Genomic DNA, 17279 nt, shown 5'->3' on the forward strand with positions numbered 1-17279 from the left:
CTCGCCCTGCCCCCCGGGGATGAGCCCTGTGCCCCGTGGTCCGACACCCCGGCACTGGCGTGGCAGCGAGCCGGGCCGGCCGTGTGGCCCCAGCGTGGCCGTGGTGGCGCCATGCCCGCTGGCTGCCCCCTCTCCGTGGCTCGTGCTGTACTGTTTGTCTTTAATTTATTGTACCAAAGACGGTGCGCGGCTTCCCCTGGAGAGGCCGGAGGGGCTGCCCCGTCGGGCCCTCCCGGCACGGCCCCTGCGCTCGCCGCTGGACCCGGGGTCTCTGCTTTGGAGGGGGTGGTGAATAAAATAGTGACAGCAGCTCCACCGGCTCCCGGTCCCTCTGCTGGCGTCTTCCGCCCTTGGGCAGCCTGGAGACCTGCCTGCTGCTGCCAGCTCTGGGCACTGAATCACTGGGGTGGGGCGGGGGGAGAGGGTGAGCCTCCATATATCTGCCTTGGCTGGTTAGACTGTGAGCTCCTTGGGGCAGGGACTGGCCCAAGGGGGCCCTGATCTCAGCTGAGACACGGCCTGTCTCTTGGTGTGTGTCTGCGCAGCGCCTGGCATGACGGGGCCCTAATGCTAACGAGTCTGGCAGGGGAATGGGCAAGATCGTGGGGTAGTTTGGAGACATCGCTGTGGGACAGAAGCAGCCAAATGTAAAACTGCCTCACTGTGACAGGGATGCCCTTGGCAGCTCCCTCCTCCCCTCCCCCCCCCCGTTGGCAGCTGATGGCTTGGAGACGCTGATGCCAGGACTGGGCACCACCTGTCTGGACCTGCCAACGAGCTGGGGCAGCCCTAGCGCTTGGAGCCTGCTCTCAGGGGGGATTGATTCCCCCCCAAGGGGAGTCTTGTCCCTTGGGGGGCACAGTGTCCTGCCGGTGTCTGCCGTCACCCACGGAGAGGCCTCCCTGCTGGGGTCCACACCGTGGGGCAGGGGACGCCGGCCTGCACTGGAGACTGGAGGTGATTCATGGCAACTGGTGGATCCAAAGCTGCCCCCCACGTGGCAGCTGGACACGTGTGCACGTTGCCAGGGGCCTGCTCTGTGTGTCTCCTGCAATGCTCATGGAGAGTAGCCACCAAGCCCCAGAGCAGGTAGGTCCTTCTGGTCCGACCGTCCCGGAGCTGGGCGAGTTCAGGTCCCCGCTCCAGCCGGCCCAGGGGGCTGGATGAGGTGTCTGACTTCTGGAGCCATGGGTCCCATGTTGCTAGAAGAGCTGGGGGCCAGCCCTTGGGGCTGCTCTGAGATTGGCCAGCCAAGCTGTGTCTGGCAGGAGAACAGGGCTTGCGTCACCGGTGGAGATCTGGGCTGGTTTGGTGAAGTGCTGCTACTGTGCTGCGTCATGGGAGCAGTAGTTCAATTCTATTCTTTTTGGGCTGGACCACATCTTCCATGATGCACTGCAGCCTCACCTCTTGGTGAATGCATTGTGGGAGATGTAGTTTGGCTGGCTCATGCCCCCTTTCTCCTATGGAATATACTCTACATTGATAGTATATCAGACTACAACTCCCAAGATGCACTGTGGTGGCTGAGTGAGAGGGATGCTTCATGGGAAATGTAATCCAGCTCATGGAGAATGGGGGGAGGGGTCAGACTGAGAGGCACCTGAACTACAATTCCCGTGATGCACTCGGGCTGAGCCACAGGGGAGTGGTGCATCATGGGGGATATAGGTTGGATGGCTCATGTCCCCATTCTTGTGTGGAATGCACTCCCCATTGGTAGTATTTCTCCAATGATACACTGTGTTCTTTTGAGAGAGGAAACTACAACTCCCAAGATGCAGTGTCGTGGCTGAGCAAGAGGGGTGCATCATGGAAAATATAGTGCTGCAACAAAGCCCAGCTCATGGGGAATGTGAGGCAGCTGAACTACAACTCCCATGAGGCACTGGGGCTGAGCCAGAGAGGAGAGTGGTGCATCATGGGAGTTGTAGTTCGAATGGCTCGTGCCCCCATTTTCCTCCTAGGGGAAGTATTTCCTGTAAACAGTCTATTGACCATGATGCACTCTATCCTCTCCACAAGAGGGGTGTTAACTCCGGGGGCAGAGCCAGAGGGGAGACTGGTGCATCATGGGAGATGTAGTCCAGCTAAAGTGCCCAGCCCAGAGTGGAGAATGGGAGTGTGATGCACCTGAACTAGACGTCTTCAGGCAGATTCTCACCCCTTGGGCTCTGATCCTGGTTGGGGTTTGCCTGGGCTCCTCTCCCTGCAGCCCCGAGGGAGGTGCCCCCCATAGGGGATGCTCTAGTTGCCTGCGGCTGGTGTGGAGGCCCCAGCAGAGATGGGGAGGGATTGGGGCTACCCCATGGCTGGGTCTCCTGGGACAGCCCAAGTATGACAGCAGGCGACCCCTGGGCTGGGGATGGGCCCCATGGGCTTGGGCACTAGGGGGGTTGGGGAGGTCTTGGCTTGCAAGGAGGGAATGCACGAGTCAGATGGATGCCCCCACTTTATTTCCATGGCATCCTCCCACCCCGCGGCACCCCCTAGGGGCCGGGTAAATAGAGCGTTTTCCTGCGGGGATCCAGCCGCCGCCGCACGGTGACCATGACGGGGACGGCTTCCTTTGCACGAGGCACCGTGGCAAACTGCAATGGAGAGGAGATGGGTTGGGGGGGGCACCCTGAGGGGCTGAGCCTGGGCACCCAGCTTCCCTCAGGACACCCAACCTCCCCATCTCATTGCACCCAGTTCCCCCAGTGCACCCAGCCCCCCCAGACACCCAGCTCCTCCAGTGCACCCAGGCCCAATGCACTCCACCTCCTCCCTCCCTGCACACCCAGCTCCCCCATGCGCCCCACCCTCACTCACTGTGTAGGGGGGGCTCCAGGGCCCAGGCCCCGCCGCGTTGAGAGCCCGCACGCGGATCTGGTACTGGGTCCCAGGGCTCAGGTTCTGCAGCCGCTCGGGCGCCTGGGCACAGAACCACTGGCTGCGGGTCCCGCTGGGCTCCTGCAGACGCAGCTCGTAGAGAGACACCCAGTCACTCTCACGGGGGGTGACCCACCACAGCTGGGGGCAGAGGGCAGAGATGAGAACCAGGCACAGAGACCCCCTAATCCAGCCCCCCCCCCCAACTGGGCACAGATCAGAGACTCCTGACCCCAGCCCCCCAACCAGGCACAGATCAGAGACTCCCAACTTCAGCCTCCCCCGACTGGTCACAGACCAGAGTCCCCTGACCCCAACCCCCCCCGACTGGGCACAAACCAGTGACCCCTGATCCCAGCCCCCCTGACCGGGCAGACCAGAGACTCACAACCCAAGCTCCCTGACCAGGCATGGAGCAGAGACCCCCGACCCTAACCCCCCTGACTAGGCACAGACCAGAGACCCCTTTAAAGCCAGTGCCCACCAAGCCCAGTGCTCCCTTTGAACCCAGGGATCCCAATCCCTGGAACCCCTTTGACCCCCCCAGCACTCCTAATCCCAGTCCCCAGCCCCTCACCTGCGCGGTGGCAGTGCCGGCGACATGCTGGCAGAGGACGGGCGCCCGTGGGGGCTCCATGCAGATGGGCGACTCGGCCCCGCTGTCAGAGGTGTCCCCGTCGCTGCCCTCTGGGCCCAGGGGGGCAGGAGGGGGGCACTGGCAGGGGCTGCCCCGTGGCTTGGCCTCCCGGCGCCCCCCCAACTCCCGTTGGGCCAGCAGCTCCTCCAGGCTACAGTGCAGGCTGCTGGCCCCCACCGGCCCAGCCCCGGCCCCCCAGGCTCGGCCCCCCAGCGTGCTGGAGCTGGCGCTGTCCGCGTCCCAGTTCAGAGAGGGGTCCTCGGTGGGATCCATGAGGCTGGGGGGAGCAGGGTCACAGTCAGGGCTCCCCCAGATCAACAGGGACCCCAGTGCCACTCCCACCCTCAGCCCCTTCTCATGGACTGAGACTGCCCCCCCAGTGCCAGCTGTGACCCAAACCCCCTACCCCCCAGGCCATGCCCCCAAATCCTGACCCCCAACTCAACCCTAACTGTGACCCCCATATACTGACCCCCACAACCCCACCCAGCTCCCCCTCCAATACCCCAGTCCCCCACCTATGTCCCCCATCTGTGACCCCAAATCCTGAACCCCCTGAACCCTCCACCAACCCCCCTTCCCAAACCTAAGCCCCCCATTGACCCCAAATCCTCCACCAACCTCAACTGTGACCCCAAATACACCCCAACCCCTGACGCCACCCCACACCTGCCCTGCTCCCCTGAGCCCTCCCATTCAGAACCACCCTGACCCCCGTGACCCCTTACGCCGAGCCAGGCCCTACTGTCCCTCGCCCCTCAACCCCTCAAATCCAAAATCTGCCCCACCCCCACCTGACTAGAATGACCCCAACCCCCTTCCCATCCCCTAACTATTCCCCAGGAAGGGAGCCTGGCCAGCCCAGCCCCCTCACCACTGCAGGGGGGCAGTCAGTGTCAGCTACAATTGCAGCAGGGTGGGGTCCAGTGGGGCGTGGGGAGTTTTTGCAGCTGAGGGGCAGGGCCAGGCGGGTGGTGTTTTAGCCCCATTATGACCCGCATTGGCCTGGCCCCACTGTGACCTGCTGGGGTGACCCTTTGGGGGCCTCAGTTTACCCACCACCATGCCGTGTCTATTCAGACAAACTGTGGGGCAGGGACTGTCTGGGCAGCACCCGGTTCGACAGGGCCCTGATCGCCGCCGGGGCCGGGACCATCTCTTGCTGTGTGTCTGGGCAGCGCCTGGCACAACACCAGGGGTTCTCAAACTGGGGTCAGGACCCCTCAGGGGGTCGTGAGCTGTCAGCCTCCACCCCAAACCCCGCTTTGCCACCAGCATTTATAATGGTATTAAATATATTTAAATTTTAATTTATAAGGGGGGTCACTAGGGTGACTACATGTCCCGATTTTATAGGGACAGTGCCGATTTTTGGGTCTTTTTCTTATATAGGCTCCTATTACCCCCCATCCCCTGTCCCGATTTTTCACATTTGCTGTCTGGTCACCCTAGGGGTCGCACTCAGAGGCTTGCTATGTAAAAGAGGTCACCAGTACAAAAGTTTGAGAACAACTGCACAAAGGGGCCCTGATCTCAGCTGGGGCAGGGAAAGTCTCTCGCTGTGTGTCTGTGCAGCGCCTGGTGCGACGGGGCCCTGATCTCAGCTGGGGCAGGTCTGTCTCTCGCTGTGTCTGGACAGCACCCGGCAGAACGGGGCTCTGATCTCAGCTGGGGCAGGTCTGTCTCTCGCTGTGTCTGGACAGCACCCGGCAGAACGGGGCCCTGATCTCAGCTGGGGCAGGTCTGTCTCTCGCTGTGTCTGGACAGCACCCGGCAGAACGGGGCTCTGATCTCAGCTGGGGCAGGTCTGTCTCTCGCTGTGTCTGGGCAGCACCCAGCAGAACGGGGCTCTGATCTCAGCTGGGGCAGGTCTGTCTCTCGCTGTGTCTGGACAGCACCCGGCAGAACGGGGCTCTGATCTCAGCTGGGGCAGGTCTGTCTCTCACTGTGTCTGGACAGCACCCGGCAGAACGGGGCTCTGATCTCAGCTGGGGCAGGTCTGTCTCTCGCTGTGTCTGGACAGCGCCCGGCAGAACGGGGCCCTGATCTCAGCTGGGGTCTCCCGACACTGCCCTAACCAGTAATAGCAGCAGTAACAACGGGTGCAGAGCAAATCTGTCAATTGTGGCCCAAGTGTAACCAGCGCAGTGAGGCCTGCCTGAGTCTGCAGAAAGCCTCCCTCCCTCCCACCCCAGACTTTCTTTCCCACAATCCCCTAGGGCTCCTGCCCTGTGACCTTTCCATAGCTCAGGGAATAAACCCATTTGGTTTTCATTTCTCAGGGTCTAGCGCCCCCATGTGGCCCTACGTGCTCCATTCCCTTGTTCCCAAAAGACTCTGTTTTGTACAGAAATGTTCCAGCTGATGCAGACCCCGGAGCCAAGTTTGCCTTAAATCACCTGCCTCTTGCCCCCAACCCCGAAATAAGGCAGAAACTCACCCCAGGGAAGACATCGCAGAAACACCTCTATCCCAAAGCTGCAGCCCCCCCACATGATGCACCTCACTCCTGACCCGCAGCCCCCCGGTCCCGTTTCTGATGATGGTTGAGTGTGGTGCTTTTTAAGGCACTTTCTCGTTGGGGCTGAGCGGTAAGGTGCTGGCCTGCTGGTCCCTAGCTCCCCAGAGACCTGGGTTCAAATCCTGCTTCCATCTGCTTTGAGCTTTGTTTTCCGGAATTGGTTTCCTCCCAGGCACTGCACACAAACCCACCAATGGCTCAGCCCAGTGCAGGCTTCTAACTGAGGCCCATCAGGGCCCAGGGCTGGGGAATTGCCAGGTAGCTGGCGATTGGACAGTAAATGACGATGACAGGCCCCAGCCTGATTTCCCTCCCCCCCCATGCCTAGATTGCCTCCTCTGCAGTGTAGACAGGACCAGCTCCTCCCGCTGCCGGGCCTGCCACCTTCCCTGTGCCCAAGGAACCAGCCAGTCCATGGAAGGGCAAAATCAGGGAAGGGAAAATGTGCTGGAATTCTGGGCGACTCAGGGAGCGCTCAGAGAGATGAGGGGTGTGTCAGGGCATGGATGGAGGGTGGACAAATACAGGGTGGGTAGGGGGATGGACAAATAGAGGGGATGGGGTGTATTATGGGGATGGATTGATTGATAGATAGATAGACGTGTGTGTACCGAGATAGATTGATAAGGGGTGTATTATGGAGCTAGATAGAGGGGGCGTATGGGATAGATAGATGGGGTGTATTATGGAGATAGATAGAGAGGGCGTTTGGGATAGGTAGATGTGGTGAATTATGGAGATAGATAGAGGGGGCGTATGGGATAGATAGATGGGGTGAATTATGGAGATAGATAGAGAGGGCGTTTGGGATAGGTAGATGTGGTGAATTATGGAGATAGATAGAGGGGGCGTATGGGATAGATAGATGGGGTGAATTATGGAGATAGATAGAGGGGGCGTATGGGATAGATAGATGGGGTGAATTATGGAGATAGATAGAGGGGGCGTATGGGATAGATGGGGTGAATTATGGAGATAGATAGAGGGGCCATATGGGATAGATAGATAGATGGGGTGAATTATGGAGATAGATAGAGGGGGCGTATGGGATAGATAGATGGGATATATTATGGAGCTAGATAGTGGGGGCGTATGGGATAGATAGATGGGGTGAATTATGGAGACAGATAGAGGGGATGTATGGGATAGATAGATGGGGTGAATTATGGAGATAGATAGAGGGGGCGTATGGGATAGATAGATGGGGTGAATTATGGAGACAGGTAGGTAGGTGAGGGGTGTGTGTGGAGATAGATGGGCAGATAGGTGCAGGTGTATAATGGGAATAGCTAGCTAGCTAGATGCGGCATGCATACGGAGAGAGACAGCCAGACACCTAGCCAGCTGTGGGGGGGTGGGTGTCTGTATGCGAATGGAGCTGATCGGTCTATATGTGCTGATAGGACTGTCCCAGCTGTCAGGGGTGGGGGGACCCTGGTGGCAGAGAGGTAGCCAATGGGGGGCTGGGGGCCAGTTTAGGGGTCAGTGCCGATAAGACGGGCTCTTCATTGAACCCACTGAAGTAAGCGGCTGCATTGCTCTACGTCTGCTATGGATCTGGTGGGTGGAGGAGAACTTAAGGCCAGAGCGGGTGTGGACTCAGCAGTGAGGCTGCACCCAACCCTGACATAGCGCAAGGACTGGGCCTGCCCCAGAAACACCCCAGGGCCCTGCCCCTCCTTGCCAGGTGCACCAGGTGTGGGGAGACAGGCTCAGCAAGGCAGGATCCAAGTGTGCAGGGGCTTAGTGTGGGGGATCCAGGTGGGGGTTGAGAGGGTTCAGTGTGGGGCAAGCTGCATGCGAGCGGCTCAGTGGGGGATCCGAATGTGGTGGGGGCGGGGGGGGGGATCTGGATGCACAAGGGCTTGTTGGGGGTCTGGGTGCAATGGTAATGGGACTTTGCAGGGGGGTCCTGGTGCAGGTGGTTGGGGCTCAGCAGGGAGGGATCTGGGTGTGGGGTGGATAGAGCTCGGCAGGGGGGGTTGGGTGTGGGGAGCTCAGTGGGGGGTGTCCAGATGCTGGGGGAGTGGGGCTCAGTGGGGTGGGGATCCAGGTGCAGCTGGTTGGGGCTCAATGGGGTGTGGATCTGGGTGCAGGTGGCTCATTAGGGTGGTCCAGGTGCAAGGGGAGTGGGGCTCATCAGGGGGGATTCTGGGTGCCGGGGGGGGGTGAGGCTCAACGGGCGTGTCTGGGTGCAATGGGGTCTGGAAACACAGGGGTCGGGTAGATGGGGGAGTAGCTCCCCGTACAGTGATCCCTCCCCCTGCAGCTGAGGAGCGATGGGTGGGCAGTTCGCAGAGATTCCTAAAGCCAGGGGAGAAATCTGGGGGTGGGTCTGTTATGGCCCTGGATGCCGTGCAGGGGATGAGGAAGTCCCCTCCCAGCCCAGCCGGGACTAGCAGCTGAGCCCAGCGCAGGGTAGGAGCCACCAGCCGGGTCTTCCCCAGTCCCGCCTCCTGTCCCACAGTGATTTACCTCTCTGCCACCTGCCCTGGGCACCCAAAACTGCTGGGGAGGGTCACATGACCACTCTTGTGGTTTCCTTTTGCTTCCCCCTTCAGAAAGTAATTTTTCTGTGGGGGAGCAAAGAAATCTGCGGGGGACATAAATTATGCACATGCGGAGTGGCACAGAATTCTCCCAGGAGTAATATCTGGTGTATGAGCTAGAGCGGAGCTTTTAGAAAGAGCTGCCCAATCTCAATGGAAAGTTGGAGTAATGGAGCCTCCACCTCATTCCTATGATAAGAGATCTATCAGTTAGCCATTTTAAAATCTATTTACGCTAACAGGGTCTCCTGGTCTGTGCCTGGAGTTGGCAGGCCTTGCTATAATACATAATAATCATGCCATTCATTTTGCACCAGGGGCTCAGTTGTAAATTGGCATTTGCCAGTGCAACTGGGTGAACATTTTCTGGTCAAATTTTTTTCCCCCCCAAATCTTGCAGATTTGGGTCAGTCAAAATATTTTCAGAATTTGAGTTGAATTCACCAAGTTGTGTTGGTCGGGGAAAAAAAACAGAAAAAAATCAAAATGTTGCATTTTGTCATTTCCAATATTTTGGAACATTTTGAGGGTTTTAAAAAATTTGAAACACCTTTTTGTTTCGAATTTCACTGCAGTTTTATTTAGAAGACCTGAAAATGAAACAAAATACTGACAAATGTGAAAAGAATTCATTTTGTGTCGACCGGAATCTATTTTTCTTCTTCTGGTTCAGCTATCCAGTGGAAAAAACAGTTATTCCCATAGCTGTGTGTGACATCCGACACCTCACAGAAATCTGTTACGGATTCAGGTAACGGGGGATTTATCGACAAAATGATTATTCATCGAAAATGCTGAATTGTTTAAAATGCAACTTTGTAAACGGGGCGGTTCCCATGAATCTTCCAATTTGAAAAAAAATATTTTGAGCGGGGTGGGAAGTTGTGCTAGTATCAAAATGTTTCATTTTGACATTTTAAAAATGAAACGAAGTCTGGTTTTTCTGGCTTGAGCCGACTCTTTCTATGCCGCTTTAAGAACATAGGAACATAAGAACGGCCACAGTGGGTCAGACCAAAGGTCCATCTAGATCCTGTCTTCTGACAGTGGCCAGTGCCAGGTGCCCCAGAGGGAATGAACAGAACAGGTGATCATCAAGTGCTCCATCCCCTGTTGCCCATTCCCAGTTTCTGGCAAACAGAGGCTAGGGACACCATCCCTGCCCATCCTGGCTAATAGCCGTTGATGGACCCAATCCTCCAGGAATCTATCTAGTTCTTAAGCGAATTAGCCCAGTAAAAAGGTTAAAAAAAGAGAGCCCCAAAATGAAACAAACCTTTTTGAAATGATCCAATCGGACCATGTCTGTGGGCCCGAGCCGAAAACAATGTTGGGTTTTCTCGGCTGGTGAAAATTTTCGAGATTTTGGCTTTTTAATCCCACTTTGGGATAAATATTTTCAAACTTGTGAAAATATTCGGGGCCCAGCGCACCTCCGCAACAGTCCACTAGGTGGCAGCACTTGACTGTCTGATGGCGCTGGGGTGAAACAAATGGACTTTATGAAAGTGGGCTGCGACCGTTCCCCGGTGTAACCCCCTTGAGATGGGGCGGGGCCATCACCCCCATTTTACAGAGTGGGTCTGAGCCTGGAGATTTAGGCTGGGGTAATCAGAGTTGCCTAGGGGAATTAGACACCATGGCGTGAAATCCTGGTTCTCCTTGACAAATCTAGTGACTTCAGTAGGGTCAGGCTGGCGCCCCATGAAAGGGGGCTCATAAATCCTTCGGCTGCTTTGGAAAACTCAGCCCTGTGCCCAGACACAGCAAGAGACAGGCCCTGCCCCGGCTGAGATCAGGGCCCCGTCGTGCCAGGCGATGCCCAGACACAGCAAGAGACGGTCCCTGCCCCGGCTGAGATCAGGGCCCCATAGCAGCCTAGGAACTACACCCAGCTGCGTCCCCCAGCCACTCTTGAATTCACTTCCAATTATTCCTCCCCTCCTTTGACTCCAGATCAAGGGAGCGGCCCTGCCGCTCATGGAAAGCCCTTGAGCGAGCATATCCTTGGTTCCATATCTCTTATGCCAGACGGGTGGCTGCTGGACACACTCACGCCTCTGACTACGACGGAAGCTAGGTTCTACAGACCCAGGCAGCGTCGCTGTGTCGGTCACCCTTGGGGCAGCTCCCCCCTCTCCCAGCGATGGGCTCAGGCTCTCGGCAGACCCAGGCAGCGTCGCTGTGTCACTCACTCTCGCTTCCCCTTTTCAAGGTCGTCTTCCCATCCCTACCCCTAGATCCACGGGCTGTTTTGAAAATGAAAACAGGGATCCGCTCCAGGAGAACAGCTGCTTTGCCAAACCACTGCATACCAGCCAGAGCCCTCCAGCTCTTGCAGTGAATTCAAAGCCAGAACTCTGCACTCCCTACTTTAGCCAGACTGCAGTCAGGGCCCAGAAATACGTGGCATGTTTCTGGGCACCACCATGGCTGGTAAACACGGCACCAGCTGGTATCGGCTCATCCCTCTGGCCATGTGAGCCATGCCATGGATGAGGCTGGGGCGAAGCCCTTTGAAGCCTCGTTATTAGGATTAGCAGCGGTGCTAATTAGAGAGCGCCAGCTTCTCATTAGGTGCGGGTGGGGAGGCCAGCCGGCGTCCGGCGCCCCGTAAATGCTGCCCCTGGCACCCGGGGCGGCTGGGCGGGCAGTTAAAAGCAGGGCGGCTGGAGGTTGGAGAGGGCTGGTGTTGGCTAGTGTCCTCCAGAGCCGAGTGCCTGGTGCTGATCCCTGGCCAGGTAAGGGATCCGAGTCCGCTGCTGAGGAGCGAGGGGGATTGGGGATGTCTCCAGGGGTGGATGGGGGGGGGGGAATTCACCTGCTCCATCCCCACTCAGTCCACAGGGGAACTGGGCGTACGGAGGCCGGGCTGGCAAGGGAATCTCTGGGGTCTGAGCTGGGGGCAGGGAGCGGGGGATCATTATGACTGAGCTTTGGGGGGCAGGGGACGGTCCCAGATCTGACACTTCCTGGACCCCAGGTGGTAGGTGCGTGGGGGCGGGGGTGTTTGGGAAATCTACACCTCTCAGCTCCTTGGAGAAATGTGTGCAGGGATACAAAGCTATTTGTCTATACACCCTGTCTGTCTGTGTGTCTATCTATCTGTTGGGATGGAATGATGAATGGGGAGGGATGGAGGAATGGGGACAGGCATATATGGGACAGAGGGATGGATGGATGGATGGGGGAAGAATGGCAGGCGGGGTGTATCTGGGATGGAGGGATAGGCAGGTACGTCTCTGCCCAGTTCCCAGTGCCCATGTGGCCCGTGCCAGATATGCTAAGGATGGGCCAAGCCATGGGCACTGGACTCCCCCCCGGGGCCGGTTGCCAGGAGGTCCAACAGAGTCAGGCATCAAACCCAGAGCAGGTGGCAGTGGGCAGAGCCTGTGGGCGGGGCCAGTTCCCCAGGAGTGACGCCCCTTTCCCATCTCCCCTGCAGAGCCAGCAGCCCTTAGCCCCGCCCATCGCCGCCACCAAGCCCCATGAAGCTGCTGAGCATCGTGCTGCTGCTGGGGACTGCAGGTTAGTGTGTGTGTGTGTGTGTGTGTCTGCACCCCCGTGGTAGTGTGTGTGTGCACGTGTGTTTGTGTTGTGCCTGTACATGTGTTAGTGTGTGCGCACATGTTAGTTTGCATGTGTGTGCACGTGTTAATGTGTGTGTCTGCACCCATGTATTAGTCTGTGCACACACGTATTTGTGTGTGCGTGCCTGTACATGTGTGTGCATGTGTTGGTGTGTGCATTGCACATGTGCTGTTGTGTGAGCACACGTGTGTGTTAGTGTGCTCCCATGTGTGTGTTAGTGTGCTCACGTGTGTGTTTGTGTGTGTGCATGTACACGGGTATGTGCATGTAATAGTGTGCATGTGGGTGTGTGGGTGTATGGGCAGAGGTGGGGTTGTGTAGGGGGTGTGTGCATATAGGGGAGTGTGTCCCCCTGAGGCTGGGATTGTGTGTGTGTTTTAGTGTGTGTGGTGGTTAGATTGCATATGTGTGGTGAGATGCTGACATGTGTGATTATGTGAGTGTTCAAGTTTGTGTGTGGGAGAGGGGAGATGCGTTTTTGTGTGTGTGACCCCGAGCTACGTACACACCCCATCACACACATGGCCGTGACCCAGCGCTACGTACACGCCCCATCGCATACATGGCCCTGACCCAGCGCTACGTACACGCCCCATCGCATACATGGCTCTGACCCAGCGCTACGTACACGCCCCATCGCATACATGGCCCTGACCCAGCGCTACGTACACGCCCCATCGCATACATGGCCCTGACCCAGCGCTATGTACACGCCCCATCGCACACATGGCCGTGACCCAGAGCTACGTACACGCCCCATCGCACACGTGGCCCTGACCCAGCGCTATGTACACGCCCCATCGCACACATGGCCATGATCCAGTGCTACATACACACCCTGTGATGGGATCTCTGGGGTGCAGCCTGGGACTGTGGGACCGCTGTGTCCCCTTAACTCTCCAGCCTGGGCTGTCTCTCACAATGCCTTGCTCGTGACAAGCAGCAAACCCCTCCAGGCGCTGTGATCACTCAGCACAACCGCATGTGGAGCCCCACACCCAGCTAGATTGCATGAATGGTCCCAGAGCCGCTCATAAATCACACAGAGAAAGGCACCAGCCAAATCCCCCCAGCTCCCAGCCTTGTACCCCAGAATATACCATCCTGCACTGCTCATCTTGAGCAGTGCAAATTTATTAATTGGTTCACCACTTCCACAGTGGAAAGTGGATACACACCAGCCTTTGTACACCTGAGCAGATTCACCAAACACTTCAGGCAAACTCCCTGGTAAAGAGAAACAGTTAAGAAGTTTATTGACTACAAAAGCTAGATTTTAAGTGATATTAAGTGATAGGCAAAATGTCAGAGTTAGTTACTGTAGCGAGGTGGACACTGCTCCTGCTCTGAAGGGCTTGAAATCAGCCCTGAAAGAGGGCTGCAGGGGTAAAAACAGCCCTGGAAGGCGCTGTAGCTCTAAAAGCTGGGCTGATTGGGGAAGCAGCTGCAGCTGGGCCACACCCCAATCAGGCCACAGCCGGCCTGTATAAAAAGGCTGGGAGCCAGGCACTCAGCAGTCTCTCTCTGTGTTCAGAAAGAGACGGGCCTGGCTGCAGGTATCTGGAGTGGTTCAGGGCTGGGGGAAGGCCAAGGGAGCTGGGGAGCTCTGGCCTAGGAAAGCCCCAGGCTGCAGGCCTGCTAAGGTCTATTAGGTACTGGGTTGTAGGGGGCAGCCCACGGGTAGGCAGAGGCAGCAGGTCCAAACCCCTTTGCCTGTGATGAGTGGCTGGTACTGCAGTCTGCCCCAGTGAACGGGGGCTAGATGGAGACTGGGCAGTAGCCAAGACTGAGGTGAAGTGGGGATAGTGGGTGGGGGTTCCCCTGGGAGGGGGAGACCCAGAGCTGGGAGGGGTTACTGCCAGAGGGCAACACCCCAGACAACAGGGCATCGGGTCCGGGAGGGACACCGGCCTGCAGAGGGCACTCCGGAGGCTGGATGAGCTAATTCCATGAGATGACCAGCAGGAGGCGCTGCCGGGTGAGTCTGCGCCCGCTTACAGTTACCAAAATAAAATATAAGCACAGAGTCTAAACTCTCAACCCTATATGACTGGGCAGCATCTAGATTAAGCAGTTTTTCTCACCCCTCCTGGATATTCCAGTTCATACTACACAGGTTTCACCCTTGAAACTTGGGCCAGTCTCCTCTGTTGGAGTCTTCAGTCTTCTCAGTGTCCTTGTTGCTTGCAGTGTAGGTGGGGGCAGGAGAAAGGCCCAGCATGGGGCCCCGTGTCTATTTTATAACCTCAGTCCCATGTGCTTGGAGAACACGAGTCCAGGCATGTCTGGGGGTTATTGCTGAGTCACCAGGCAAGGTTGAGCAATTCCCCTGGTGTGGCCTCATGTAAGTGAGTCATTGCATTTTAAGTCCTTTGCTGGACAGTGGCTGTTGATGGGTTGTTTGACACCTACCAAGGCCCTGGTTACTTTCCTTGCTGTTGCCCCTGGGGAGTTAATATCTGGCTGATTCCCCAATTTGCAGCATGATTCAGTGACAACCATACAACACAATTCTCATAACTCTATATGCATTAATGATACACATCTATGGAGAGAGAAATGACTTTCAGCAGATCATAACCTTTCCCCTGATATCTCACACGGCCTGCTTTATATGCAATATCGCAATTATATATAAATGAGGAATATGGGGGTTACAGGGCTTTCCCCCAAGGTACAGAATGTCACACAGCCCAACACATACATGGCCCCGCCCCAGCGCCACGTACACGCCCCGTCGCACACGTGGCTGCGACCCAGTGCCACGTACACGCCCCGTCGCACACGTGGCCGCGACCCAGCGCCACGTACACGCCCCGTCGCACACGTGGCCATGACCCAGCGCCACGTACACGCCCTGTCGCACACGTGGCCGCGACCCAGCACCACGTACACACCCCGTCGCACATGTGGCTGTGACCCAGCGCTACGTGCACGCCCTGTCGCACACGTGGCTGCGACCCCTCTGCAGATGGGGACTCTGGGTGCCTGACTTTTCTACTCCTGGCTGTGGCGCTGCCCTGCACTGATCTCAGCTTCAACAGAGACTGTCTCTGGCTGTGTATTTGGGCAGCGCCCAGTGCCATGGGGCCCTGATCTCAGCTCGGGCCTGTCCCCCTGCTCAGCCATCACCCCCGTGCACTGCTCACCCAGCTCAGCCCCTGCTCTCCAGTATCCCAGGAGGGGCCCTTGGGGGCGAGATGGAGATCTGCCACTATATCTGCGTCTTCTTTTTCCAGTTGCAGCCTGGGGCAGTTTAAAGCTCAAGGGGCATCCATGCCACCCCCACGCACAGCCCTGGCAGGCAGCCATCTTCATACGCTCCAAGTACAACTGCGGCGCCACCCTCATCAGCAGTAGATGGGTCCTGACTGCAGCCCACTGCCTGACCGGGTAGGTGGGGCTGAGTGTGGGGTGGGTGGGGCCTGGGGTGTGGTTTGGGTTACATAAGAACGGCCAGACTGGGTCAGACCAAAGGTCCATCTAGCCCAGTGTCCTGTCTGCCGACAGTGGCCAATGCCAGGGGCCAAGAGGGAATAAGCAGAACAGATAATCATCAAGTGATCCATCCCATCGCCCATTCCCAGCTTCTGGTTCTCCATGAACTTATCTAGTTCTTTTTTGAACCATTATAGTCTTGGCCTTCACAACATCCTCTGGCAAGGAGTTCCACAGGTTGAGTGTGCATTGTTTGAAGAAACACTTTCCTTTGTTTGTTTTAAACCTGCTGCATTACAGACCCAGGCAGTGTCACTGTGTAAGTGACACTCAGGCAGGGCTGGCTCCAGGCACCAGCAAACCAAGCACGTGCTTGGGGCGGCAAATTTTCAGGGGCGGCATTCCAGCCAGCCTTTTTTTTTTTTCCTCCCCTCTTTCTTTTCTTGGGGCGGCAAAAGCCTAGAGCCGGCCCTGGCAGCAGCAGCGCGTCCTATACGGGGGGCGCCCTGAGGCTGCTGCAGTTCGCGTCGGGGAGCAGCGCCTGCACCTTATGCCCGGGTGGGCTCCGAGCGCGGGACACTCGGGCTGGGGACCGCCCCGCGGGGTGGACGGAGCCACCTGCAGGTGTCGCAGGGCGGCCGCCCCCCAGCGCCGCAGCCGGGGCTGGGCAAAGCGGCCCGAGCCACCCAGGGACTGTGGCAGGGCGGCCAGGAGCAGCAGCGGGGCCATAGTGGGGACCGGTGCCCGGGGCGCTGCCGTGTGGGGCCTGCATCCTGCACTCCGGGGCTACGCTCTCTCTGGGGCTGCCCTGCCCTGGCTCCTCAGCCCCCTGCTGGGCGGTCCCCCGGCTCTGCCCTCCCGTGTCCCGGCCGGTCCTGGAGGTGGGAGCCCCGGCTGGAGGGACCCTGAGCTAAGGCGGGGCCCGGGAGCCCCCCTACTTACCCCGACCCTGCCAGCGCCAGACCGACTGGAGGCGAGGGGGGAGCGGGCGGAGTCAGCACTGGTGGGGGGAAGCCCAGGGCTGGGGCAGCAGGGAGGTGCGGGGGGAGCCTAGGGCTGGGATGGGGGGCAGCCAAAATTTTTTTTGCTTGGGGCGGCAAAAAACCTAGAGCCGGCCCTGCACTCAGGGCAGTTCCCCCCCTCCCAGCGATGGGCTCAGGCTCTCTGCAGACCCAGGCAGTGTCACTGTCTCAGACCTTTTCCCACCTTTTCTCCAAAACCACAAGGGCTAGAAAGGCAATTTTTGTTTTAACAGAAAGCTGAGACCCTGCCGGATTCAGGCGTCTCAGTCCTGGGGTCAGTGTCCTGACGGGTGAATCCAGCTCTTTGCTTCCCCTGCAGCCCCATCCACGTGCGCCTGGGGGATTACAACCTGTATGCCCGCGAGGGCACCGAGCAGTACAAAGTCGTGGCTAAAAGCATCATCCACCCCGGCTACAACTGCACGGACCACGACAACGACATCATGCTGCTCAAGCTGCAGACCCCGGCCACGCTCAACCGCTACGTCCAGCCACTGGGCCTGGCCTCCCAGTGTGCGGAGCCGGGCAAGCAGTGCTTGGTGTCAGGGTGGGGCACTGCCCTCAACGCCCCCGGTAGGGGGGCCAGGATCGGGGTGCGGAGGGTGGCTGTCCCAGAGCCATAGGCACGGGGTGGGGGAAGGGGAAGA

At 58.0% G+C, this 17279-nt stretch overlaps 1 protein-coding gene across 1 annotated transcript in view; it reads left to right on the top strand.

Annotated features, from left to right (window-relative positions):
* Positions 1-12069: 12069 nt before the first annotated feature.
* The window catches only part of LOC135892207 (kallikrein-15-like), a 12968-nt gene continuing 7758 nt past the window's right edge, over positions 12070-17279 (top strand). The window contains exons 1-3 of the mRNA XM_065419917.1: positions 12070-12109; positions 15412-15565; positions 16952-17117. Coding sequence (XP_065275989.1) covers positions 12070-12109; positions 15412-15565; positions 16952-17117 — 360 coding nt within the window. The remainder of the gene's footprint in view (positions 12110-15411; positions 15566-16951; positions 17118-17279) is intronic.

Source organism: Emys orbicularis, chromosome 20 (assembly GCF_028017835.1).
Source record: "Emys orbicularis isolate rEmyOrb1 chromosome 20, rEmyOrb1.hap1, whole genome shotgun sequence".
Taxonomy (NCBI): domain Eukaryota; kingdom Metazoa; phylum Chordata; order Testudines; family Emydidae; genus Emys; species Emys orbicularis.